Genomic DNA, 27,817 nt, shown 5'->3' with positions numbered 1-27,817 from the left:
CATGTTCAAGGATCAGGGAAAAGGCCAGTGTGGCTGAAGCAGAGAGAGCGAAAGAAACTGAGTCAGAGAGGGAAGGGCGCCCATGTCACATCAGGCCTTGTTGGCCATTGTGAGGACTTTGGCTTTTAATCTGAGAAAAATGGGAGCCCAAATATGAGGTTTGGAACAGAAGAATGACTTAATGTAATTTACATTTTAAAAAAAGATCATTCTGGTTGCCATGTGGAGAATGACTATGGAGGGACAGGGCAAAGTAGGGAAACCAGTAAAATTTGCATTTATGATGTGAGCCCTGTAGACAGTGGACTCCTTTTATTTAAGATTATATTTGAGGCGTGCCTGGGTGGCTCAGTTGGTTCAGCATCGGACTCTTGGTTTCAGCTCAGGTCGTGAGATCGAGCCCTGCGTTGGGCTCCATGCTAGGCGAGGAGCCTGCTTAATATTCTCTCTCCCTCTGCCCTTCCTTCCGCTTCCTCCCCTCCACTCAGCGCTCATGTTCTCTCTCTTTCTCTCTCTCTCAAAAAAAAAAAAGATTATATTTGAGCAGAGATGGCAAACCCTTGATTTGTTTTTATTAGCCTCTCCTTTGGGGAGACTGAGTAATGTCCTCTCAGTGAACAGATAACGTCTAGAAAGGTTAAAAAAAAAAAAAAAAAGACTAGAAGCACAATCTAAAGGACTGGATGCGAGGGGAGAATTCTGGAACGTAAAATTATAAAATGGCCCAGAATCGGTGGGACCTTCTGTCAGGGTGACTGCACACACGGCCGTGCAGTAAGATTTCCGCCTTACAAGAAAGACCTCTTTTCCAAAAGGGACCCTTCTGCCTACTCTCAGATTCTTGAGAATTGTAAACATCGGACAAGGCTTTTTGTACCATAATTAGAAATGACGCTTAAATGAACACATGGGAAAACGTTACATGGAATGAAATCTTCACAAAAGTGGAATGATTTTTGTCCAAGCTGTCCTGCAGAGCATTTTGGGTGTTTTCATCCTTGATTACTCTTCTCATTAGCATAGCTCTGGGGAATATTTCCATCCATCTCCACAGCTTTGAAGGCAGACAGCACACTCGGCCCCATGACTTACTTGCTGTGCAGTCTTGGGCGAGTTCCCTAACCTCTCTGAGCTTTAGTTTCCGCTGCTGCTTTCAGGGGGACAGTAGTAGACTTTGGCCATGAAAGGCAGTTTGGTGTAGGAGACAGGTAGTGGCTTCAGATCAGACCTGGGTGGGCCTGGACCAAGTTTCTTAATCACGTCTTGGCTCCCTCGTGTGAGGGAGGCTCCCACTGGAGCCTTGTGCTTCCTTCCGCCGCCGTGGGGCCAGCACGTGAAGCCTGCGAGCAGAGGGCCCGGCACGTGGTGGCCGCCACCTTCCCGGTTCACAGTTGAGGAGACGAGACCCGCCCAAGGCCACACCGCTGGCTGAGGTGGCCGCTCCGCACCCGAGGCCCTGTCCTGGTGACCCGCGCCGGCACGCACCATCCAGGCAGCCGCGGGGAGAGGGGCCCGTTCCCGCCCGCCCAGCTCATCCTCTGAGGCCCTGCTCACACCCGTCAGCAGGCGGGCAGAGGAGGAACCTCAGGCTTACGAGGGGGTGAGCCCTGTAGCAGACGGGAAGCAAGGCAGGCACTGGAACCCATTTAAGAAAAGTCAGGGTGCCCCTTGGAATCTTCCAGCGGGCCCCAGATTTCCACCGAGAGGGACGGCCGAGAGGGTGGGAAGTTTCTAATGAGTGTGCTTCCTGCCCGTGCCAGTTAACATAGAGGGCAGTCTGGAGCTGGAGACAGGAATGGGCCAGCTGGGCAGCAGGAAGCTTCGGGGGAGCTCCTGAGAGCCGAGGCCTCCGTAGCTGCTTCCCATCCGTGGGCTCGTGGAGCACCTCAGTCGTTCATCCCCGACCACCTGCGGGGACATGCCAGCCCCATGCGGGCAGAGATGGTCATCCCCATGTTTGCCGTCCACCGTGCCCGGCACCCAGTCAGTACTCACTGTGGGCGGGAGCTGCGCACCCAGGCTTCTCCCGTAATTGAGCACGTCGGGCGAGGCTCCCCAGGGTTCGGACTCCCAAGAGCCTCCAGGGCTTCCGGCCACCTCAGAGCCTCAGGTGACCTGGCCGGCAGACTCAGGCACGTTGCCTGTTTGATCAGGGCCTTCTCTGCATTTGGATTTTAGGATAAAATTACCCCTCACGGTGGACGAGATCGCCAGCTTCGGGGAGAGCAAAAGGGAGCTGTTTGTGCGGTCCAGCACCTACAGCCTCATCCCCATCACTGTGGCCGAGGCAGGCCTCACCATCAGCTGGGTCTTCTCCTCCGACCCCAAGAGTATCTCCTTCAGCGTGGTCTTCCGGGAGGCAGAGGACACGCCGCTGGATCAGTGTAAGGTGAGGCCGGCTCCCCGCCCGCGGCCCGCTTGCTCATACAGCAGGGTGCTTGGGCAGACCTTTCCCTGCGCAGGGCTGCGGCCATCCTGCCTCCTGCTGGGCGGGCCTCACCTGGAATGTGAGACGGACACGAGGAGGAAGCAGGTGGGCAGGCCCTCTGGGCTGCGTCACACGGGGCAGGCAAAGCACCTGGCCTTGGCCAGCATGGGGAGGGAAAGGCCTGGTGGCTGGAGAGCGCTGTCTTCAGGTGTCTGAAGGTTTGCTCCTGTGTCAGACAGCTTCCGTCTGACCTTGGGGCAGATCACTAGGTAAGACCTAGAGGATACAGACGTGCGACCCAGTTTAAGGATCATTTTTTACCAGAGCCGTGCAGAACAAGAATAGGTCACCGTGGAGGTGGTTATGAGCTTGGGGTGTTTGGCATCTCACCTCAGAGATGTCAGCAGAGACACCTTAGCCATTGTGTCACTTGGGTGCTGGGGCTTGAAGTCTTGGTGGCAGATTCCAGTTCATAAAGTCCTAAGACATTCAAAGGTGGGATGCGGATGGTGGCCTGGACCATGGGTCCCAGTCTTGGCTACATATTAGAAATACCTACTCCCAAGGCCACAGCCACACCACTCAGTCAGAATCCCTGGGGCTGGGACACAGGTGTTCCTAGGTGAGTCCAGTGAGCGACCAAGGGCGAGAGCCATGGGTCTAGCTCAAGGGATTAGAAGCCAGAGTAGAAAGGACAGGGTGGGATCCAGAGCCCGGGACAGAAGGTTGAGCAGGACTCGGTGGGTGACTGACTCAGTGTGAGGGGAGGGGGGAGCTGGTTTGGGTGGAAACTCGAGTCCCATTTGAATCATTGTGGGTGGAAGGACCAGTGAGGACAGACAGGCCGGCCTGGAGCTTAGAGTGGACCTCAGGCTGCTATAGGTGCAGAAACTTCCACGTTCCGGCAATGGCGAGAAGCAAGGTGGGGGAGAGCAATTTGAAGTCACGTGGAAGGAGACTCCTGTGCAGTGTGTGTGAGAATATCCCTGAGTCCCTCCTGCGTGTGGGCCGCGGGCCGGGGTCGGGGGGCCCGGAGCTGAAGGCCCGCGGGCTCGGTGCAGTGCACATCTTCGTGCCGGGATGCGTGTCTGGCTTGCTCTCCTGCCATCTGCACCCTGTTGGTACCTTCTCGTAGAGACTGCTTTGTCATTTTTGTCCTCTGCAAATTCACTCCGAAAACTGAATTCTAGCCTCCTTGAGTTGGCCTTGTTTTGTGGAGTTTCGTGTTTATTCTTATTTAGAAACCGCTCTGCCCCTCCTTTCCTTTCAGGGGGCTCCGCGCCATGTTCCCCGCTTGGAGCCCTTCCTGAGGTTCCGACACTGCCCCCGGGAGGCTGATGTGGAGCAGGCCTCCATCCTCGTTTGCAGACGGGGTAACCGAGATGCCCAGTGACTTGCCAGGGCAATTAGTCAAGCGGCAGCATGACCAGCATGCTTGTCAACTCTGCCCTGACAAGGAGCTCGCCTCGGTGCCTTGACTGTTCATCCTCATAGTCCCAAGGCCCACCAGACACCAGCACCGCGTCCTCCCACACTGGACACTGGTGTCGGTGGCAGGGAGTGGGGGAAGGGACTCAATCCCGTGTCCAGGCCTTTGCCATGCCACCTGCCCACACGTGGCCGAGCTGTGGGCCTCTCCCCTTGCTCAGTCACTCACCCACCAAATCCGCATGGCCCTGGGAGATCCACATGGTTCCTACCAGGATTCGGGGCTTGGGCTCAGAGACCTGGAGGAGGAGCCTTCCTCATCTCCAGCTTCCAGGGGCCTCTGGCGGTCAGGACTACCAGTGTGTTTCTCAGAGTGGACACCAGGGGGCAGAAGGAGCCCATATACAGGGTGAGCAAGAAGGGCATTTTCAGGGGCCGCCTGCCTTCATAAGCCCTGCATCACCAGCCAGCCGTGGGGTGGCTGTTTTTTCTGCCTGAGGTCCCGGGAACAGACATCAGCCTAGGAACCTGCTCCCAGAGGCACGTCCTCAGCATCTGTCTGGGGGACTCCCCCTGGGATCCCCTGACCAGCCTGGGCCTTACAGGAAACCACGTGCAGAGCAAGTGACAGCACTCAAGGGTATGATTATGGAAGTGTAGACACAAGGGGCTTGTGGTCTCTTCAGAGCCATCTGCTGAGCTTCTGCTCAGCCCTGGGCTCTGTTGTGCCCGTCAGAGCTAGAAAGACAAGGGACAACGTGGCATCCGCCCTTGAGGAGAGAGCCCCTAGTGAACAGACGACCATGGTTCCAGATAGAGAGTGTCATGCTAGGCGGAGGGGGGCAGCTATGGGGGGGGGGGGGGAGACCTTGGGCCAAACCAGGAGATACGCCCTGATAGAGGGAGCCGCAGGGACAAAGGCCAGCCCCATCTCTGAGGCACCCAGCAGACACTGCCCAGCCCCCAGGGCCACCTCCTCTCCACGGTGCTTCCTCGGTCAAGGTCGCGTCTGAGCAGTGAGGTTAGAGGTTGTAAATTTAGGAAGACACTCAAGTCCACCCAAGACTTGAGGCTGCCCGTATACTGACCCTGTCCTGAAGCCTGGGGACGGAGCGCAGGGAACAGGACCCAGGCCCTGCCCTCTCTCCAGGCAGAGGACCCATGTTTGGCCAGAGAAACTCAACAGCCTGCCTGGGGCCACAGGGAGTCGGAGGAGGAACCAGGACTGGGAGCAAGAACCCTTGCCTTTGTGGTTTTTTAGACAGCCTTATTGAGATGTAATTCATATACCAAATAATCGACCCATTTAAGATATAGTGTATTCACCGTGTTGTCTAACTGTCGCCATCTAATTTTAGATCGTTTTCATCATCCCCAAAGGAAACTATACCCATGAGCAGTCAGTCTGCAACCTCTACCCCCAGCAACCTGTTTGTGACTCACTTCTTCCATCGAGCCTAGGACCCTTGCTTTGCCCAGAGCCCCGGGCCACAGGAGCCCATCCAAATACCAATAAAACCAGCTTGGACTGTCTTGCAGACACATGTCATGACTGAGGGCACGGCCGCCCAGGCACTGGAGGCTGGTGGGAGGCGCTCCCGGAGCTCACCCAGCGGAGACCCCCTCATCTCCCCGCCACCTCAGCTGTGTGAGCTTTGGCACCAGGGAAGCTCTCCTAGATTTTGACCATGGTGGGAAAACGGAGCTGAGATGAATGGGAAGTCTGTAGTCTAGAATGTTCTAAGGAAATGAAGCATACTGTTTTAGACATACCCTCTTCCGAGGACCTGCCTAACGAGCTCTCGGTTGTTGCTTTGTAGTCGAGGTAGTAAATGCAGAGGTTGAGGTGTGGGGTGCCCAGATGCCCCTGTATGAACAGCAGACCTTCCTGTCCAGCGGCTCCTTCCCACCGGTGCTTGCTGGAGCGTCCAGGCTCAGAATTGTTAGATTACGGACCCCAGGAGCAGACCCAACCTCGCAACCTCCCAGAATTCTCAGTCCTGGGTGGAATTAGAATACGATAGAACATTAATGGAACGTAATGAGACCAAGCACAGAAGTGGCTAGCCCCAGGTCCTACCCAGAGTGGGTCCTCGTGCATCTTTTTCCCCTCCAGGCTTGTCTCGGGCCCTTCCTACCCCCTCACCACCGCCAGCTCCCAGCCAGTGCAAATGTCCTGTGGTATCAGGAACACGCTGCACACGCTCTCTCCCATGCCTGTAGGCTCTCCCTTTTGATGTTTGATCTCTCCTTGATCCATGTGTTATTTAAGAGTGTGTTCTTCAGTTTACGAATATTTTTGGTATTTTCCAGAGATCTGTTTATTTCTAATTTAATTCCATTTAATTCCATTGTCGTCAGAAAACAGACTGTATAACTGAATCCCTTTAAGTATGAGGTGGGTTTTTGTTTGTTTGGTTGGTTTTTTAATGGCCTAGAAGATGGCCTACCTGAGTGTTCCCAGTGCACTTGAAAAGCAGGTGCGTCCTGCCGTGGTCAGGTGGCGTATTCCATTAAGTGGCAGGTGGGTTGAGTTAGTTGATACAGTTCTTCGAGTTTTCCATCTTCTTACTGAGTTCCTGTCTATTAGTCCATTAATTATTGAGGGGTATTGAAGTTTACTCAACCATTAATTGTGAATTTACCTATTTCTCCTTTCAGTTCTACCACTTTTTGCTTCGTGTGTTTGAAGCTCTCATTAGGGGCATAAATGTGAAGGATTGGTCCATCCCCCTGATGCATTAATACGTTTATCATTATGAAGTTATCCCTGGCCACATCCTTTGATATAAAATCTATTTTGTCTGGTATTAATGTAGTCAATCCAGCTTTCTTTGGATTAATGGTACCACAGTATATCTTTTTACATGCTTTTACTTTTAACCTATTTGTATCTTTAAATTGTCTCTTCTTCTGGGCATGATGGGGTTGGCAAAGATGGATCATCTTTGCCTTTTATTTGGGGTGTTGAGACTATTTATATTTAATGTGCCTATTGATCAGGTTAGGGTTGAGTCTGTCATCTTACTGTTTGTTTTCTGTTTGTCCCATCTGGTTGTTCTCCTCTCAAAATGGTGAGCTGGGGCAGTTGTGGGGCTCACCTTTTCCCTCAGAGAACACTCTCCTCCATTGCCTGATGTCCAGTGTCTTGTATATTTTGTCTATTTTTGGTTATCTCTTGGGAGAGTAAATCTTTGCTCTTATCCCATGTCTTTGAATATGTTTTCCCCTCTGCCTGGGACACCCAGACGTCTCTCGAACTACATGCTCAGTGTCACCTCCTACAGGATATCTTCCCTCACACTGTGCCTCTCTCCCCTCCTCCTCCCCCCTGCCCCCCGGGGCTGGGATGGGCACCCCTCCCGGTTGTCCCCTCGTGACATGCTCACTGTTATTATAACTGAATGGTTTTTTGTCTGCTGTCTCTGTTAAACCACAAGATCTTTGAGGGCAGAACCTTTTGTGGAAACTTACTTCACTTTGGGAACTCTGTGGCCAACGTGTAGGGTTTCCAGAAACGTACCTCTGTATTCAAGTGTAAGTTGAGAAAGCCATCACATCGTTAGAAGCATTTTGGATTCAGTCATTTTGTGCAGGGTGAAAAATGTTTAAAAGGAATAGATAATGGAATTTCACACAGTTGTGTTTCTGAGAAAGGAGCAGCACTTGATTTTGTAAAGAATAAAGATGCTCACTTGTGGGGCAGCTCCCCACACTAGGAGCTCTGAGTTGCTAAGGTGTTAGCCGTGGTCTGCAAAGCCTCTGATCTGTGTGACCATTTACATGTAGTCAGCCCTACGTGGTCGGCTTAAGGATGCTTTCTGAGACCAGACCCACTGGGGCATTGATCGCTTCTAAAATCTTTCTGAATTTTGGTTGGCTCTGTCTTGTTTCCCCTTTCCTCATTTCCTATCAGATGCTCTACTGACTGAGCCAGCCAGGCACCCCTCCATATCTTCAGTTTTAAACTGTGTCTTAGTTGGTCAGCAGGTTGCAGACGTTGCCCTCATGGGAAAGACTGGCCATCCAGAGACCCCCACACACACCCTGGCCCCGTCCAACGCTCATCCTCTGCTCAGCTTTGCCCCCACCGATGGTGAGGCCCTTAGAATGTGTCCTGAGAAAACAGATATTTCTTGGGACTAATCTCTCCTTCTTGGGGAAGGCAGAGGGTAAATAGGAGGCTGGGGCTTGGGCCAGGAAAGTTGAGAGGGCCCTGGGGCCCGTGGATGTGCGCGGTGCAGCGGGAGAAGCAGAGCCTGCCGGGGCCAAGTGAGAAGCCACGGGTGGAACCGGGCCTGTTCAGGTCAGAGCGGGCAGGCTCAGCAGCTTCACAAAGCGCTTGAGAGATGTGCGTGGGCAGGGGCTCGGCCTGTCCCCTGAGACACCCCTCACCTCGGGCAGCACGAGGCCCAACAGGAGCCAGACAGACAGATTTCACCTCGAATAAGCCCCGGCTTCCTGCAGCCAAAAAAGGCCTGCTCCTCTAGATAGTGGAACATTCTGGCTGTGGTCAGAGGAGGCTGGGGGCCACTCCTTCGGGGCACTGACTCGTTCATGATTCGGGGTGAAGTTCATACCCACAGCCTCCTCCCCGGCCACAGGTTATCAACAAATGTGGGGCATGTGGATGACACCCCCCACTCCTGAGGCTGATCCCAGACATATGCCCCCCACTCCTGGGGCTGATCCCAGGTACCCTCCCCACTCCTGGGGCTGATCCCAGGCACTCCCCACACTCCTGGGGCTGATCCCAGGCACTCCCCACACTCCTGGGTCTGATCCCAGACACCCCCCACACACTCCTGGGGCTGATCCCAGGCACCCTCCCCACTCCTGGGGCTGATCCCAGGCACCCCCCCACATTCCTGGGGCTGATCCCAGACATACCGCCCCCCCACTCCCGGGGCTGATCCCCGACCTCCCCCCCCCCCCCCACTCCTGAGGCTGATCCCAGCCCCAGCCTTGCTCAGCTGTGACCTCAGACAGGGTCCCTAGCATCTCTGGGCCTAGTTCCCTCCCCAAAATAAAGGGTCTACCCAGAGGACCTATATGCCCTCTCGGCTTCTATGACACTTTTTCTGATCTGCTCTTCCTCCCAGGTCCTTATCCCCACGACCCGATGCAGCTCTCACAAGGAGAACATCCAGGGCCAGCTCAAGGTCCGCACACCGGGCATCTACATGCTCATCTTCGACAACACCTTTTCCAGGTAGGGCCACCTCACTCGTCAGCATCCGGAAGAATTCACCTGCCACCTGGCCACGAGAACAGAGCTGGACATTCAAAAGAGACTATTTAATTATCAGTAATTTATTATTAATAGCTTTTTTTTTAATTTTAGAGCCCTATACTGCGGTGGTCTAATGTGTGTTACAGATTTTATAAGACACAGGCTACTACTTACAGAGTCTTAGCACATGTCAGGTGAATCCTCGGACCTCCGCTCTTACTGACTCACTTAAGCCCCATGGCACACCCGTGTCATAGGAACTACCATTCTCCTCGTGGTGCCGCTAAGGGACTGAGGGCCAAGGGACTGATCCCAGGTCACACAGCTCGTAGTGGTAGAGCCAGGTTGGAACCCAGAGGGCCTGCCTCCAGGCTGTGGACTTAACCAGTGTGCCCTCCTGCCTCTCTCGGATGTCCAGGCTCCCACTGCCCAGCCCAAAGGAGGGGCTCAGTAGAAACAGTGGAAGGATGGATGGATGCATGGATGCATGGATGGATGAATACATGGACGGATGGATGAATACATGGATGGATGCATGCATGCATGCATGGATGGATGCATGCATGCATGCATGCATGGATGGATGGATGCATGGATGCCTAGATGCGTGGATGGATGAATACATGGATGGATGGAGAAATACATGGATGGATGGATGGATGGATGGATGCATGGATGCCTGGATGCATGGATGGATGAATACATGGATGGATGGATGGATGCATGGGTGGATGGATGGATGGATGGATGGATGGATGGAAAGATATATGAATGGATGGATGGATGGATGGATACATGGATGGATGGATGGATACATGGATGGATGGATGGATGCATGGGTGGATGGATGGATGGATGGATGGATGGATGGATATATGGATGGATGGATGGATGGATGGATACATGGATGGATGGATGGGTGGATGCATGGATGGATGGAAGGATGGATGCATGGGTGGATGGATGCATGGGTGGATGGGTGCATGGGTGGATGGACAAGCAAGAAATGAAGGCCAGGACTAGAGCTGTGAGAGGGAGCCCCTGGGCCTTCTTGTCCTGGCAGCGGGAGCAGTGTATACTGCATCGGGGAAGCACAGCATCAAAGCACCAAATGCAGGTGCAGGAGTGAAGGGCTGCGGGGCAGGAAGTTGGGAATATAGGGAGACAGGCTGGAGGGGCAGCCAAGGAAGGAAGCTGGGAGAGGAACACATGGGTTGAGCATCTGCCATGAGCCTGGGCCCCCACTTCATGAAGACATGAGACAGGGGTGGTTAAGGTTGCTGGGACCCTTCCCTTGGGTTCTTCTGGCTTCAGCATAAGCCCTTTATTGGGGCCGCCTTTTTAGGAGACCTGCCTGACCAGCACGCAGCCACTTCTTCCCTGAGTGGGGCCCTGAGCTAGCGGCCACATCCCCCCATACGGGGACCCTTCCCAGCCCACTTGGCTTTTGGCGGAATAACTAGTGAGGATACTCTAGGGGAGAGCTGGGCCGCCCCCTCAGCACCTCCCAGCCTTGAGCGCCCAGGGATTGTGGCCAAGCACGTCCACTAAAGGAGGGGCTAAGAGGAGGAGCTTCCCATTCTCCCCCTCTCCTCCCCCTCCCCTGCACGCCCCCATGAGCACAAACATACCTTGAATTAGCCGGACTCATGGGGCACAGGCCCAGCATATTCCAGAGAGCTGCCCTCCAAGTTCTAAGTGCCCCTGAGCCCCATCTCTGCAGAAGCAGTGAGCACTGTCACCACCTCACTGGGACTCCCGGCGGGTTATCAGAGAGGCCGAGGGCAGAACGCGGTCCCATGCCCCAAGCAGGCCCCTAGTTCCCGCTGGAGGCCACCACGGTGCTGTGACCCACCCCGCCTTACTCCGTGCCGGAGATTTCTAAACCATGGGTGGCAAAATGGCTTTAGGCGCCCAGCGGGTTGAAATCCATCCTCGTCTCCTCCAGAAACCTCTTCTCAGGGTCCACTCCCTGCGCTGCAGCCCCTGCAGCCCCCACATCCCCCAGCAGCTTCAAAGCAGGTGTTTGTGTACCAAGCCCCAGGGAAGTCCGTGCTGACGTCCCAGGACCCCCGGACCCCTGCCTGGGGGAGCTCTGCTGGGCAGACAGGAAACAGGGTGAGGGGCCCGGGCCCCTGCCCCCCTCGAAGGCTCCGCCGCCCCCCCCCCCCCCCCCCCCCCCGGCGCGCCCCCCCCCCCCCCCCGGGGGCCCCCCCCCCCAGCCGCCGCTGCTGCCCTCCGGCTTTCGGCGCTCCCAGTGACACCCTCCTTTCCCACTTCTGTTTCCTCAGGTTTGTCTCCAAGAAAGTGTTTTATCACTTGACGGTTGACAGGCCTGTGATCTACGATGGAAGTGACTTCCCGTAGCCTCAAGCACCTGGATTCTAGATTCTAATAGCTTCACTTTATCCACAGGAAACACTACTCTTGCTCACCTGTCACATAAAGCACTAAAAAAAAAAAAAAAGGGCAGCCGCTCCAAATGTGACCAGTGTAGAACTGAGAGACAGGCCTCCGGCCGCCCCTCAAAGCTGCATCGTCTGGAGCGTGTGTACTCAGCACTACGCACCATCACTCTTAGCCTCCATGGCTTTTAAGGGCTCAAGCAACGTTTCCAGGGATTAGGGACCCAACTGTCCTCACACCCAAAGGGACACTCTGCCGATGGTTTAAACACTCAGGGGACCTTCAACCTCTCTGGAGCCACAGCTGGTTCCCGGCCTCCGTGGAGAGCTCCACAGGCCAGAGTCAGTGACCCCAGCTTCTGCCCGTGGAGAGAAATGCCCCACTCTGCCCAGCAGGGGCCAGGTGTCCTGGGTGACCATGAGCCGGGACGTCCTGGCCAGACCCTGTGAGTCCTCAGGCCGCGAGGCCAGGAAAAGGAGGCCACAGGGCCATCGTAAGAGTCAGGGCGTCCCGGGTGGGGGCGGGGGGGCCTCCTGAAGCCCCAACCAGCCTCTTCCCATCAGGCCTCTGTCCCTTCCTGCCCCAGTAAATTTAGGGCTGCTCCAAAACAGCAATTTTGGAGGGGTCTCTAGCTGCACTTTCCTCCTGGCCCTTCTGTCTGGGAAGTTCTGTCCTCATGCAAAGCCCTTCACTCAGGCAGGCCCCCCAGTAGTTGAAAACACCGGCCTAGAAATCAGAACTGAAGATGCTCGGGGAAACCGAAGCCAGCACACGGAGGACGCGTCCCGCAGTGGCTGTCTGCGCAAATGGCAATGCCGGGACCACTAAGCAGCACTGTGTGTTGGCCCTTAGGACTCACTGCTCGGCTGCTGGGCTGTCTCTGTTTGTATAAATACGAGCTTCTGCCTCATCCGCAGACATGTTTACTAATGATCATAATCAGGGTAAGAACCACTTTCCAAAATCGGGGCCTTCTTAAAAAAAGTCTTTGGTAATTCGGGTATAACAGGCATAATTCATGAATCGGCTTTGAGTTCACTTCTTGGTCCCCTCTCCCCACCCGTCTGTTCCCTGGCACCCCTTTGCCCACTTCCTGTGGCTCAGCCTACACCTGACAGCCGGGAGCCATCTCCCCTTGGGGCCGATGAATCCTGTTTCCCTTCCCTAGCCAAGGAGAAGATGGTCTTCCTGTTGTCTGTGGTCCTTTTCTCCTCCCACCATAGGGAGCTCACCTTTGATGGCCTCTTGGGGCCTCGTTCACAGAGGCCGGAGCCTGAAGTCAGGGCTCAGACGCTTCACAGGTGAGCAGGCCATCTGATGACGGGGCCCACTTTGGCCAAGGATGAGGGAGAGTGCCAGGCAGGGTGTCTGGGGATCTGAACGCAGGACCCAGCCCGTCCCCCAGCTCGCCTCGTGACTGGTCAAGTCCCACCACACGGAAGCTTCATTCTGTCACCCACAGCCTTGGCTGGGCTGGTGCTGAGAGCTCAAGGACAGGTCAGAGCCCCCAGGCCGGGTCCAGCGCAGACCCCACAGCCACCACCCAGCAGAGGGGACTCGTGGGGCAGGGGGGAGGGGGCTCAGAGCTTCCACTCAAATAGGGGACTTGGCCACTTGCAGTCAGTTTAGGCAGGGCAGGGGAGGGGCTGGTGAACAGACCCTTCCTGAGAGATTAACGCAGGGAGAAGCTGAACCTCTTGCGCTCTTTCCTCAGAGCAGCCAGCCGCCTCTAGCAGAAAGCCACCAGGGTCCCTAGCGTCTCCCGGTGGCCAAGGCCTTGACGGTGCTCATCACCAAGGCAAAAAGCAGCCGGCCTCCCAGAGACTCTCCCTAGCCTCACGCCTGTCCTCCCAGGTGTGCCACACGGCCTGAGGATTGTTCCGGAGCAAGTCATCCTGCCTTTGAGCCCACCCTCTCCTCTGGAAAGGGTAATGGGGATGGGCGGTTTACCACAAGAAAGAAACTAACAAAAGAGAACCCAAAGCAGTCTGGAGTCTTGTTTTGAGTACTCTCCCAGGATGCCATGGAGACGGCCAGCTGATGGTATCGCCGCCATCCTGTGCAGCTAACAGCTCCTGTGTTTCCTACAAAAGGCCTGGAACATTCCATCCAAGCCCCCTGGTGAATCTCTGTCACTCAGCCCGGCAGGAAACCAACTACAGCTTAAAAACCACTTGGCTCTTTCGAAGCCAGCCCAGAGCCACTCCTCCCAGAGAGCAGAGGCCCCTTGTGGTGTGTACCCCCTGGAACATTGACTACATTCAGAGGACTGCCCGCTCCCCCAGCGGTCACGTCCTGACTCCGCAGCCTATTTATTTTCATGCTGGACAGACTCTTTTTCCTTTGTTACTTTGCCGTGTGAGCTCGAGTTTGCTGTGCATTATGCAACTAGAGAACATGGTGGCCTATTTCAGCGTGGCTTGTATGAACAGCTTTATTCTTATTTTGAACAGGTTCCCGACTTTACTGAGGTTTTTTGGGGTTGGGGTACTTTTTAAAAAAAATGCAGATGACAATGAAGAGCAACTATTGAAGGCAGTAGCCCCAGCCAGTAGACTGAATTACACTAGAAATCATCAATGGGACCCCAGATCACTATTCAACACAAAACAAAACAACAAAGCAAAACTCCGGCAGCCCCCAGATGGCCCAGCTCTCTGAATAACAGCCGCTCACTTTCTAGCACTGATCCCACTGCCTTGTTCACCTCTGCCTCAGAAGCCACTAATCAACCTTGCCCGAGAACGTGGCCCCTCAGACACACTCACCCACAGCGAGGAAGGGCGGGCGTCACGATAAAGCGTGGCCTCTGCAATGTGCTCATGGCTGGAGCCCTCTGGACTCCAGGTCAACCGGATCAAGAAGGAATCTGGAACTGAAAAACCCTACTGGGTTTGAAAAGTAGAAAAGGAAAAGCTACATAATACAATGGAAAAATCAAAAGGATGGTTGTTCTGAAATGTTTCAGTTATCCACTCCTCGGGTGGGTAAGCCATTCTAGACTCAAATGAAAGGAAATCTCCATTTGGAGGTGGTATCTCAGAGCCTGTGCTCTATGGGATACTGGTTAGATGGCCGCTGATTTTTAAGGTTTTTTTTAGGAGTTTCATTTCTTAAAGTCCACCTTCGTAACTACATGTGAGAGCCCCCATCCCTGGCTCCGAGGGGTTGAGAGTGAAGGCAGAAGCTGTCGGTGATTCGGAGAACCAGGGGTCGCCTTGCAGACACCCGTGAGCCAGCCAGCCATGTTTACAAAACACTTAGCGAAAGGTGCTTCTTAGTGGAAACCTGGAGAAGTTTTTTTCATTGCGTTGTGCTTCTTCCAAGGAGACAGGAAAGACTGAATTAATAACGCCTTTTCCTTCGTAATCGCTTTTTTAAAATAATAAAGTCTATCTTTAGATTTCAGGAGACATGGCCGATGAACAGGCTTCGTCAGAACCTCGTGATGAGTGTTATCCAGGGACGCTCCTGCCTCTGGGGGCTGCAGAGCCACACCCACGCCTCCGCTGGGCGGCTTCCGAATCAGAATTGCACTTTCATTGACGAATCCTCAATTCTCGAGGCCTTATGGGATAGTGGGTCTGGGGACCCATTGCATTCTTATCTGCCAAAGAATTACCCAGAAGTACATCAAATGCCAACACCCGCCCTGCGCAGTGGGGGTGAGAAACTTTTGTATCACAAAACATATTCCTCTATAGCATCTGCTGCACTATTTGGAACAGTTTTATTTTTAACCTCAGGATTTAAATAAAGCAAACACTATGATTGGGAGTAGCATTGTCTTTCATTCCACTGGGACATAAGGCCTGTTGATAAAGTTACCCAGACCCAGGGCGCCTGGGTGGCTCAGTCGGTTAAGCATCTGCCGTCGGCTCAGGTCATGGTCCCGGAGTCCTGGGATCGAGCCCCGCATCGGGCTCCCTCCTCCGCGGGAAGCCTGCTTCTCCCTCTGCCTCTGCCTGCCCCTCCCCCTGCTCGTTCTCTCCCTCTCTCCCTCCCTGCTCCCCCCTTCCCCGGTCAAAAAAATAAATAAAATCTCTTTATTAAGAAAAAGTTACCTAGACCAGACTTGGAGTTGAGTTGCCCTGCCTGGAGATAGAGCATCAGCTTGTAGTCTGGCTTCTCAGAAGGGCTCAAGGTTGCCATGTGGCCTGGGATCTGGATACTTCCCCGCCTACCCCAACGTCAGTGTTCAGACCTGCTGGAGCCAAGGTATCATTCCAACCCACTGCCCTCCAGCACATGAGCTGCCTGGCCCTCCTGGGCTATTCACAGAGCACTGTGAGCAAAGAGCACACTGCTGACCTACCAGAACAGTGAGGTCAGGGGGAAGGTCATGGATGCCCTAAAACCACCATCAGTCAACCTGTGGTACAAAATTGGGCAAGACCACCAAGCCAAGACAGCAGGCAGAGGAAGGAGTCACATTCCCACTGCCACTTAGCTATTCATGCTGGATCAGCAGAGACCAGACACAGACCCAGAGGGGCAGGACTGTCGCTCCTAGACCGGTCAGATTGAACTCAGGCTGGACAGCCCATCCACACTCACGCCACACCCCACATCCAGGGATGATGTTCCTTCCCTTGAGTGCCTCGAGCCCCACAGAACATCCCCAGCCCCCCTTCCCTCCATCTCCCTTCCTTCCTCCTCCACCCGTCCCCCTGTCCTCAGATTCTCATGTGGCCTCGTCTTTGAATCAGTTATGCAGGAATAAGTTATACTTTCTCTACCCGTAGCCACACTCTCCCTCGAGAGCAAGGACCATGTTTCCTTCATCTCCCTCCCTTCCCTCGCCCCCACAGCGTCGAGCACCATGCCAGACACAGAAGTGCTCAACAGTTATGGAATCAGTGAGGATACTGGTCGGTCCCCATGCTGGGTCTGCTGTAAGGCCGTCAATAATCCCATTGGCCAACTTGGCCAGGCACAGAAGCTCCTGAAACTCTCATGGCAGAGAAGGGCAAAGGGCGAGCCTGCAGGGGAAGGTGCGGGGAGGATGGAGGTGAGCTGGTCTCTATCCTGCCCCACTCCGTACCCCCCTCTTGTACTAATGATGCCCTCAAGTCCCTCTTACTGTCTGGTGAGCAGGTTGAAGTAATGGAAGGTTGGTTTATCCAAGCGCCCAGAACAACGCAGCAGGAGTTCCTTAGTAACAGAAGGGTCCCTCCAGAGACTTGGCAGCCACATGGGCTGGGGGCTGGAACGAGAACCAGTGGAGACCCACATGGCTGAGTATGCTGCACCGGAGGCTGGGATCTGAGGGCCTCTGTGTCAAAATCCCCATCGCACCCCACCCCGCTCACTAAACCACGGAGTAACCCGAGATGCCCAAAGTCTGCTCCAGGCTCTCCAGAATCGGGGCCCAGCCTAGTGTCTGCAGGCTCCAAGGCCACTGGGGGGTGCCCTGCCTCTCCTGGCCACGCTGCCTGGTGGGGCTGGAGGATGTAGAGGTTCCCCAGTAGACTCAGAAAGAAACTCTCAGCAGGTCAGCCCTTTCGGTTTGAAGATGCATGGGAAAAATCTGATGAGAGGAGCTTGCCACCCACACAGCTCTGCAAAGCAAAGAGATGGGTGAAACCTGTCACCCAAGATGAGCAAATGGACTTTTTTTTTTTTTTTTTTGAGAGAGAGCAGTTGAAGCTGAAGCCATCAGAAACCAGGGGGAGAGCATAGCTATTATGAAAGCCATTCAAAGTGGGTTAGGGTTGACAGAAAGGTCAGCCTTCTCCGTTGCTCACACCTGTGGTTTCTGGAGGATGGTGAAGCTGAGCACGAGTGTGATCGCTAACCTCTGGCCTTTGATGTCTGTCCCCCCATCCGTCCCCCATCCTCGAGCGCTGGGGGAGGACGGGGCCTGGTGTGGCTTCCTCACACCTCCTGGCACGGATGGACTGCGGTTGTCTCTGACATGGCTGCACCACCCAATGCCTGGAATCAACTGTCTTCTTAGCTCAAAAATGAACAAAGGGAGCCAGGCATCGCCAAACGTGACACACGTGAGTGTCCTCACCGAAAGGAAGGCCTCAGTGCTGGGCCATGCTTGGCTTTGGGCCTGGGGCTCCCTAGAGTCATCAAAGAGAAAGCGATGTCAGGTCAGGGTCGGGGGGTGGGCATCCCGGCTTTCTGCTCCCAAGGAGGCCTCTGAGGGAGCCTCGAGAAGAGAAGGAAACTTCCCAGGAGGCCGGAACAGCCGTGGGCCAGGTCAGTGGGGCAGGCTCTGTCTTCTCCCCAGGGAGGAAGGAACGGGGTGAGGGAGGGGTGCGGGGGACAGAGGATAGGAGAGCAAAGAGGCGGGGAGGAAAGAGGGATGCGTGGGAGGGGCCTTCCTGGAGGCCTCAGGGAGGGCCAGGCCGGAGTCTGGGTTAGCAGAAGTCCCCTTTCTCATCGGAGGAAAAGCACCATGGGGAAAATGGCAGCATCAGTGTGGCCAAAGCCAACCACCGCATCCGGCGGAGGCAGCATTTTAGTGGAAGCAAGACCTGGACGGTTTGTCACACACAGAAGGCGGTAGCTGCAGACATGGACAAGGTCGTCGGTCTGTACCTCTGGCTCGGGGTTGGCCTCAGGACTTCCCGTGTTCTCACAGAAGGGCCCTGAGGTGGGGCAACAGCCGCTGTTGCCCCCCGCCACGAGGCCTCTGCACAAGACACAGGTCCCTATGTGCGGCCAAAGGTCTTCGGAGAGACAGCCCTTCACCAGCTAGGACCTCCGCCCCAGAACTGCGGGGTGTTCTCAGAGGATCACACGTTTACGCCCATATCAAGTCCGGTTCATCAGGCTGCTTCCCTCACAAGTCACCGAGTAGGTCCTTGAAGGTCGCTGCTGCATCACCGCTTTGGTTAGAACTTGAGGAAAGGGGTAAACCGAGCTCGTGGATCTGTCCCCAGATTTATTTCCACCAGTGACCCTTAAATCATGGAACCAGGACTTCTCCCTCAGCCCACTGGCCCAAGCACTGGGCGGGGAGGAAGAGGTGGAGATTTCGATCTTGGAGAAGAAACTACTTCTCCACAAATAACCTGGAAGGAAATTGTTCTGCAGGTCAGATCTTTCCATGAGCACGATTTCGTTTATGGCTTGTTGTGTTTGTCTTCGAGGACATACTGCTAACTGGCAGATCATCCCTAAATGGAAAAACATTCCCTTCCCCAAATCCAAAGTGGTCCCACTCCTGTCCAAAATGTAAGGATTACAGGAAGAAATAGGAGTTGGGTACTGATGGATACATGTTGGAGGAGATCAGGTCAAACATGGTCTCCTTGCCTGGTCCATCCCCAGAATTCAGAAGGTCCATGAACGTGGATGGGGGGCAGGGGGGAGGAAACGGCATCTTTCCCCCAACTTCGAACTAAAATTTAGATCTTCCCTCCATGATGAATATAAAGACCATGCCACGCTAGTATATGTCAGCAAGACCTGTGACTTTGTCACCAAGGAAAAGGACAGACAGTTTCATATGACACAACAGCTATGACTCTCAAAATGCCATCACCACTCTGAAGTGAAGATTGTCATTAGACCTGCTGGTAGATCCTGCGTAATGCATTAATAATAAAAAGGCACATATATGACTAATTCATACATTTGTTCTAATTTTTAAGAGAATTGTATCTCAACTGAGGTTTTCTTTGTAATCCTATATATTTTATTTTATTCATTTTACAACATTCTGAGAAGGAGGACAGTAGGCTTTATCTGAAGCCAAAGGAGTACATGAGACGACAAAAAAAAAAAAGTTAAGGAACTTAAGGAACTTTGGGTTCTGGCAGGTCTTTATGCAAAAAAAAAAAAAAAAAAAAAAAAAGGCAGATCGGCTCATCGCAGCACCAGTTTGTTAATAACAGTCGGTAGCAAATATAATCAATCTCACATGCTCTCGCCATAAGTCAGCCCAAGACCCAGGGGAGCTGGTAAGGCTGAACCATTTATAGAGCTTGTTACTCCTACTGCATCGTGTGGAGACAGCTGTGGGAGCGGTTTTCTCTCAACCGGCTTCATTTTACCAGAATGTAGATTATCCAGTGATTTTTTTTTTTATATTTTTTTAAAGATTTTATTTATTCATCTGTCAGAGACAGAGACAGAGAGAGCACAAGCAGGGGGAGTGGCAGGCAGAGGGGGAGGGAGAAGCAGACTCCCCACTGAGCAGGGAACCCAATGCGGGGCTCGATCCCAGGACCCTGGGATCATGACCTGAGCCGAAGGCAGACGCTTAATGACTGAGCCACCCAGCCGCCCCTATCCAGTGATTTAAAAAAAAAAACAAAACAAAAGCTCTTGACCTTCACAGCCTTACTGTGCATCATCCTCCAGACAAAGGGCTGTATGGGTTATTTACTGTCACGATGCTCCTGCCTAACAAGAACCTCCAAACCAGTGGCCCGATCACTGAGGTCAGCAGCACCTCATCCGAGCTCTCCCATGTCTGACAGTCGGCTGGCTGTCGGTTGGTCGTGGCAGGGCTCGCTCTCGCATCTGTGGTCAGTTGGTTGGTCCAGGAGGAGTGGGGGGGCTGGCTGGCCTACGATGGCCTTGGCCAGGTGACCGTGCCCTGCTCCTCATGGTCTCCACACACTCCCCCCCCGCCCCGGCAGGATGGCCCAGGCTGGTTCAGGTGAGTGCTGGGCGGGTTTCCAGAACAGCAAATGCACGTGCACAGCTTCGTGCTCTCTCAGAACTGTCACTTGGACCGTAGGCTGTCGGCCAGAGCAAGCATCGAGGCCAGCCATGGGAAGAGAGACCGCGCTCGATGGCTCGGTGAGCGGTACGGGGACCGCAGAGGGCAGAGGCCGCCTCAGAGCCTGACGATCTGTCCTTCTTGTACCTTCCCTTCCGCCCTGGTCCCACCTCCCTCGGGAAAACACTTGCCTTCTCCTCCAGACATGCCCATCCATGTACACCACGCCACACTCGAGACTCTCCGTGGACGCATGGTCTATGACAGCAAGAGCAAGGAAGATGGTGTCACAGGGGTGGCAGGAAGGAGCGCACACCCGCACACCAGAAGATGGGGACACTGTTGTACATGTTTCTGGATGAGGACGCTGGAAACTTCACAGTGGCTGCCCCTGGAAATGGGGCTGGGGCGTCTGTCCAGGCTTTGGAGGTGGTGCCAGGGTATATCCTTCTATACCATAGAATTATTTTTATTACACACCAGTTTAACTTTTAAAATATGAAAACAGAGGCACCTGAGTGGGTCAGTCGGTTAAGCATCTGCCTTCATTCGGCTCAGATCATGATCCCAGGGTCCTGGGATCGAGCCCCGCATGGGGCTCCCTGCTCAGCGGGGAGTCTGCTTCTCCCTCTCCCTCTGCCCGCCACTCCCCCTGCTTGTGCTCTCTGACAAATAAATAAATAAAATCTTTAAAATTTGAAAGCAAATTCACATCAGCTCATGGCTGTCTCAATTTCCCAATAAATAACCAAATGCCCAGTTCCTATGAGCTCAAGTCATCACAGTGTTGCTAATCTCTCTCTACATTCACCTGAAGGGTCAGCTACTCAACAGTAAGCATGACCACATGAAGCCAGGAGGGGAGGGCCCAGGCGGAAGCTGAAGCCTGGGCAGGATTCCTACTCCCCTGCGCGGGGGCAGCCCACCCACGGCCACCCCGCCCTCCTGACTCAGGGCCTCTGCGGGAAGAGAGCCACGCCTGGATTCCACGGTGTGAACTGACCCCTGGAACGAAAGTGCCTGCCCTCCAATGGGGGAGAAAGTATAGCAGAGCATCTAAGAGGTCGGATTCTAGTATCAGAAAACCACAAATGCATTCCGGCTGCCACTACCCCCTGGCTATGGCTTGAGGCAAGGGACGGAGTCACTCTGTGCCTCAGTTTCTCCACCTGTTAAGTGGGAGACATAACAGTAACTACTTCCTAAGGATGCTGTGGAGACCGCAGAAGATCACAAAAGGGCCTTGCTGGGGCGCCTGGCTGGCTCCGTCAGGGGAGCCCGAGATGACACTCGATGTCCGGGTTGTGAGTTCGAGCCCCATGCCGGGTGTAGAGATTAGTTACAAAACAAGGGCCTCGCATAGTGGTTCCCGTAAAGAATCACTCAAAAATGTGAGTGCAGTGATTATTAAGAAAGTCATCTACCTACAGCTTTTCCCCTCTTTGGCTCTTTTCTCCCTGGGTACTAGTCCGCGGGGCAGTTGGGGGATGGAGTGATCGGGGTCGTTGAAAGGCAAGTTAACTTAAAGAACAGCAGCTTGCGACAGTTTTAACACATGACCCCAAAGTTACATGACACCCTTCCCATAAGAGGTGGGTGGCTGCTCCCCAGGATTCTGGGCCAGCCCAGCACCGTTCAGACCGAGGGAGAACAGCCAGAGGGATGCTTTGTGATTTCCAGTGCCAGGTCAGAAAAAGACCTGCAACTTCCCCCTGGTTCTCTGGGACCCTTGCTCAGGGGGAAACCAAGTGCCATGAGCTCCCCCTCAGGCTGAAGAGGCCACACGCTGGTGCCCTGATGGCCGCCAGCCCACGGCCTGACCTCCCCGTCAAGCTTTCGGGGGGGGACCGCAATCCCGCCCAGTGTCTCACCACAGCCACGGGACCGACCCCGAGCCACAGCCGCCCAGCCGTCTCCAAACCCGTGCCCCACAAAACGGTAAGCACGAGAAAGTGGCTACTGCTTTATACCACCGAGTTCTGTGGCGACAGTGACAAGGACACAGCTGAATGGAGCACCAGCGAGTTTGTAAAATCATTTCGTTGGTGTAATTGTGAATGAACCAAAAGAACGTTATGTCAAAAAATATATATATTACAAAATCAATTCCCCCAAAACTCAGGGGCTTAAGACTGTAATAATGATTTTATTCCATGTCCTGATTTTCTGGGTCAGGAGTTTCAGCAGGGCTTGCCTGCGTGATTCTTCTGTCCCCTGGGGTCTCGATGGCGCCACTCAGCGGTATGCAGGGGGCGGATGGGCAGGTCTGTGAGGGAGTAGCCAGGAAAGACGGAGGCAGGGGCGGGGGTGGGGAGGGAGCCCAGGGGTGCTGTGGCCCAGGAGTCGGCCCGGTGGGGGGGGCATGCTCTGCTCTTGCACCTGCACACACATGCACGCGCACCTGCAGAGTTCGAGTCCCCACAGCTGTACGTGTTCAGGGAGGAGCCCCAGGAGAGGGAGCAGGTAGGAACCTTCTCAATTCTGTGAGGATGATGACATTGTCCTTTGCTGGTTCAGCCTCCCAGCCCACTTCTGAAGGAGGCATCAGCAGGGCCCCAACGACTGTCACACGGCATCGTTTAGAGCTTGCATGCCGTGGTGTCTGTCCATCTGTCCTTGCATCCCCTGGTACTCAGCCTGGCATTTGGCCACTTGTTGGTCAGCCCTCCAAAGCAATGGCTGGTTTGTCTGCCCATGGCAGGCAAGGTGGGATGGCATCACGGGCAGAAGCCACGGCGTGAGGAGGGCCTGGCATACCCTGTCCGTGAACTAGCCTTACAAACCCCGTGATCTTGGGTGGGTCCTGGCAGGGAGGCTGTGTCTGCCCCCGTGTTGGTGCCCAAGATCTCCAACCGTTGCATTAAGACCAGACACGACCTTTGCCCCCAGCCTTCTGAGACGTGTTCTGGGACAGATGCTCACCACGCTATGTAGCTCATGGACACCCGGTGCTCTGTACCCATCTGGCCTGAAATGGGCTCTCGGAATTGGCAGCCGCTGGTGGAAAGGTTGTTGTGGAGTGACTTCTCCAGAAGCAGATACTGAGCTGGAGTTCGGGGTGCAGGATGTTTATCAGGGATCAACCCCCATGAAGGGAAGTGGGAGGAAGCAGGATTGAGCAGAAGGAGACTCAACAGCGAAGCAAGCCTGATGAAGCTGCGCCAGCCTGGCAGGGAGTCCCAGAGCAGATGCCGCCTCCAGATGGCCTCCGTCCCCCGCCTCTCAGGCCCTGGATGCAGTGGCCTTGGGTGACATGGACCTGCAGCACAGGTGGACCCTGGAGGAACCGGCAGCTGGAGATTACGTGCTGACCACATTCCCTGCGAGCTCGTTCTCGAGGGGAAATCCAGCTGGTGCGCCTCCATCTGCCCACAGAGATTTCTCACTTAGCCTGCAGTCCCAGGATTGAGTGTGACAAGTACGTCAAAGGTGGAGGGAACTCATAAAGAGTCAAATGGAGAGACACATTTGCGTGTCTTTTGTAGGTTTTTATAATAGAAAAAGCCAAAGAAAGACATTGAATGGGACATTAGCTCTGGGGGGCATCTGAACCAATAAAACAGAAATGATGAGAGGCACTCCCACTCCCGGGAGGATGCAGGCACAGACCTGAACTGCAACAGGAGGGGTGGATGGGGTGGGGGAGAAAGAGACTGCCCTGCCGAAGCACCGTGGGCATCTTGGATGTGACAATGACCACACTCTACAGCCCGGTATTCACCGATCATGTGCAGTAAACGACCTGTCGAATAAAGAGGGAGATTCCTTTTGAGCATCTAAAATGTGTAAGGCGAGGGTGCTGGAGGCCATATTATCTCCCTTTCTTCAAAGTCGTGTAGACCCCCTTGACCAGAGTGTAGGAGAAGGAAGAGGTCAGTCCAGCGTGGGACAAAGGTCCTCGCGCACCCGAGCCGGGGTGTAGGGGGAGGATGGGGATGCTTTGCTCATCCCTTGACCTGGACCCCATGGGAAGCTTCAACTTATGAGGCCAAATCAGAATTGGGACACCAAGCTACCGTTCGAAACACCAAAGAGCCGTCTGGACGCGTGTGACGGCTTTTCATTTATTGCGGCAGGAAGTCGGTGTCCAAAGGTTTCATGCTTCATGACAGCCTTCACGGGGCCTTGAAGCCCATTGTGGACGCACTACCCATCACCACCACACCACAGCGGTGACGGCCTCCAGCGAAGGGCCACCAGAGCAACGGAAGGCGCTCACTGGGACTGGTCGCTTCCTTGCGCAGAACCACTTGTAACAACGGCTCTGGCCAAAGGGAAGATATTCTGAGCACACGCCTCTCTCATGGGAGCCAACAGGGAGTGACCCGAGCCCTCGCCAGGCCATGGGAAGGCACTGTGTCCAGTCCCGCTCTAGCCAGCCCTCCCTTGACCACCGGTTCCTCTCAGCCTGCCCGTAGGGAACAGGGCAGCACTACTACCCTAAGGACATAACATGATGTTGCTCAAGGTTGCCAGTCTCTATTTTTTCCGAAGTTCTCCGGCAGCTGACTTCTGATATATGAACTACACATTTGAGAAATGACCAGTTTTAAATTTTAACAAGGTTGTTAGTTCCACATAGTGTATCTACCCCACACAAGGCATGATGTGTGCGGTGAGGGTGTTTGGCCCATACAGCAGATCCGGAACACACGCAAAGACGCTTCTTCAGCGGCTCACCCAGAGAGGCTGCCACAGAGAGCTTGTCCTCGGAACTATCTACAAACCAGTCTGTAAGCCTTACGAGACCTCCTCACGTGCCTCAGCCGAGGGCTGTCACGTGACGGAGCCTTGCATACTGTCCTTCATATCTGAGTCCACATGGCGCTTGGCTTTTCCATATTGCCAGAAGGTTAGCATCTTGAGGGAAAGGGCTACTGTGAACCTGTTATAGCCTTGGTGAGTAGAGAGGGTCTGGCTCATAGTACATACACAAATGTTTGCCGAGCGAATGAATGTTCCACAGCCCTAGAAGAACGAATCTCCAGCCATCCACTACTTCAAAACAACAACCCCACTGGAATGTCCATATTGTGATGTGTGGACTTAAACTTAGTTTAAAAAAAAAAATTTGGTAAAAAAAAAAAAAAAAGACGATTTCTTTTTTGATCATGAAAACACACCATCTTTCAAATTCAGTTTCTTGATTTTTCTCATTTATGGAGCTCTCGTCAACCATAATTTGATATGATAACCCTTTTTGAACTTTATTTCAAAAAGTACTCACACGGCGTATTTTCTAGAAATGTCGAGTGAGTCACAGTTCCTCACGGGTTTCCCTGTGTTGGCTCTTCCAACGTTTTTATCTTTGGATAAATCTGCTACCAAAACCTAGATTCGTCTGAATGTAAAATGGTCCTATTTATGCAATCATTTAAAAACTAAGACAATTTGCCATAAGACATACTTAAAATCTTTACCATGTGGTCCAATGGCAGCCTGTCTAATCCCATGTTGGAGCTGTGTTAGGTCTGGGACAGTAGGGACAGTCCATGTCCTAAAGGAAGCCCTTGGAACTAGGCATGACCATTGTCAGATGTGACCCGGGTTTGTCGTTCTCAGGGCATTGCACACCCCCTTTCGTAAAAATCAGAGGGGAGAAAGGTGGAGTCCCTAGCATTTTTTTTCCAACTAACGTGCATTGGTCAAAAGTACATGACCTCTCAACTCCTATAAAATCTCCATTCTGGTGTGTCTTAAGTAACTCTACGCCGAGTGTAGACCCAGCAAGCACAATCAGGGCTCACCCCGTCTCCCTCCACCCCTCCGCACGTCCTCAGCTCCACCGGGGTCCCTGTGACACATGGTCTCAGAAGCACAGTATCAGAAGGGCACTGAATGGAAAAGCCAAACTCAGTAGTGTTCTTTCCACCTCACTGCAACCGTGCTTGTTGCTTATTCTCCCGAGTTCCTTAAAAGCCACCTGGGGTCTCCTGGAAACGGTAGCTGAGCGATGGCTCTGTCCATACACTGGCCTTGGGGACGTCACCCTCCCCTCGACTGTAAGCAGCGCTTGTTATACTGGGGCCCATGTCTCTTTGCTGGTCCCAGACCGATCGATGCTTATTTACCCCCAGCCGCCTGCACACGGGTTGGGTTAGCAAAGCCTTCGTATTACTGCCCATTTTGTGCTCCCTTTATTGCTCACGAACATGTACTTTAGACGTGGACAGGGAGGAGGAGGAGGATGTGGCAGAGTCCGGGGCTTCTGTGCCCCCTTTGGAAGCCATGCTGTTGGGACTGAAACCCCGGTGGTGATTCACAGCTCTCGGAAAAAATCAGATGCCTCCTCGAGAGCAAGTGGCAAAGCCGGGTGGTCTGTGTGCCGCTCGAATAGCCCCCCTTGGAAATTCCACTGGACTCATTGGGACAAACCTGGGAAATAAGCTTGACCAGAGGAGAGATAAAAACTGGGCACCCAGGGGCGCCTGGGTGGCTCAGTCGGTTGAGCGGCTGCCTTCGGCTCAGGTCATGATCCCAGGGTCCTGGGATCGAGTCCCGCATCGGGCTCCCTGCTCTGCGGGGAGCCTGCTTCTCCCTCTCTCTCTGCCTACTTGTGTTCTCTATCTCTCTGTCAAATAAATAAATAAAATTAAAAAAAAAAAAAAAACTGGGCACCCAAAGGGAGGTGGGGGGGGAGTAAGTGGGGAATGGGCATTAAGGAGGGCACTTGTTGTGATGAGCACTGGGTATTGTAGGCAAGTGATGAATCACTGGATTCTAGCTCTGAAACTAGTAATACACTATATGTTAACTAACTTGAATTATTTTTTTTATTTTTTTAAAATATTTATTTATTTATTTGAGAGAGGGGAGCAGAGGGAGAGGGAGCAAGAGAATCTTAAGCGGACTCCCCACTGAGGAGGGAGCCCCATGCAGGGCTCCATCTCACAACCCTGAGATCATGACCTGAGCCGAAATCAAGAGTCGGATGCTTAAATGACTGAGCCATCCAGGCGCCCCTAACTAACTTGAATTTAAATAAAATCTCAAAAAATAAACAAACAAATGGGCAGTCAAGATGGTTTTTAAGGTATTTTGGAGATTTTATTTCCTTATCTTGGCCTTATTCTTCACACTCTAATAGGGCTATTGGACCTTTAATGGGACACTTTTAAAATGCAGAAATGATGAAGAAAGTGACAAGTAATGGGTATTTTACACAGTCATCAAAAAGCACTTTTTCCAATATATAAAATGTTTTCACATGTGAGAGCCAGATAGTTAAAAGACACAAAGCAAAAGTGAATTGTATTACTTTTTTTTCAGCCTCATCTCTCAATTGGAAGCCTTTGAACACGTCAGCACTATATAGTAAGAAAAGGAGAAGCAGCGTGGAGGCAGATATCTTTCCAGCAAGCTCAGAAACAAGAGGCTCAATAAAACCAACCCGTTTTATAGGGAGCAAAGAGGACCATCCCAAAAGCCACTCAGCAGAGTGAGCCCATGACAGAGCTAGGGCCGGTTCTGCCAACTCGGGCTCTCAGGGTCCCTGCACAGTCTGACCAACCCCTGTGACACGAGTGGACAAGCAGAGTCCTTGGGCAGGTCAACCCTGCAGCCAGCTGTGGAGTCACAGAAGAACTCCAGAGGTCAGCTGCATTAATGCTCGGGCAAGTGGCAAAAAGCCAGGGTG

The 27,817-nt window shown here is 53.5% G+C and overlaps 1 protein-coding gene across 3 annotated transcripts in view; it reads left to right on the top strand.

Moving 5' to 3' along the window:
• The window catches only part of FYCO1 (FYVE and coiled-coil domain autophagy adaptor 1), a 73,948-nt gene extending 58,682 nt beyond the window's left edge, over positions 1–15,266 (top strand). The window contains exons 16-18 of one of the 3 annotated variants that reach the window (XM_032412582.1): positions 2,179–2,389; positions 8,959–9,068; positions 11,381–15,266. In XM_032412582.1, coding sequence (XP_032268473.1) covers positions 2,179–2,389; positions 8,959–9,068; positions 11,381–11,456 — 397 coding nt within the window. In that variant the 3' untranslated portion in view covers positions 11,457–15,266. Of the gene's footprint in view, positions 1–2,153; positions 2,390–8,958; positions 9,069–11,380 lie in introns of those variants that run through there. The other 2 variants (XM_032412583.1, XM_032412584.1) reach the window with 2 other exon arrangements.
• The last annotated feature ends 12,551 nt before the right edge of the window (positions 15,267–27,817 follow it).

Source organism: Phoca vitulina, unplaced genomic scaffold, assembly GCF_004348235.1.
Source record: "Phoca vitulina isolate PV1807 unplaced genomic scaffold, GSC_HSeal_1.0 scaffold13, whole genome shotgun sequence".
NCBI classification, from domain to species: domain Eukaryota; kingdom Metazoa; phylum Chordata; class Mammalia; order Carnivora; family Phocidae; genus Phoca; species Phoca vitulina.
This window is presented reverse-complemented; position numbering and strand designations above follow the sequence as displayed.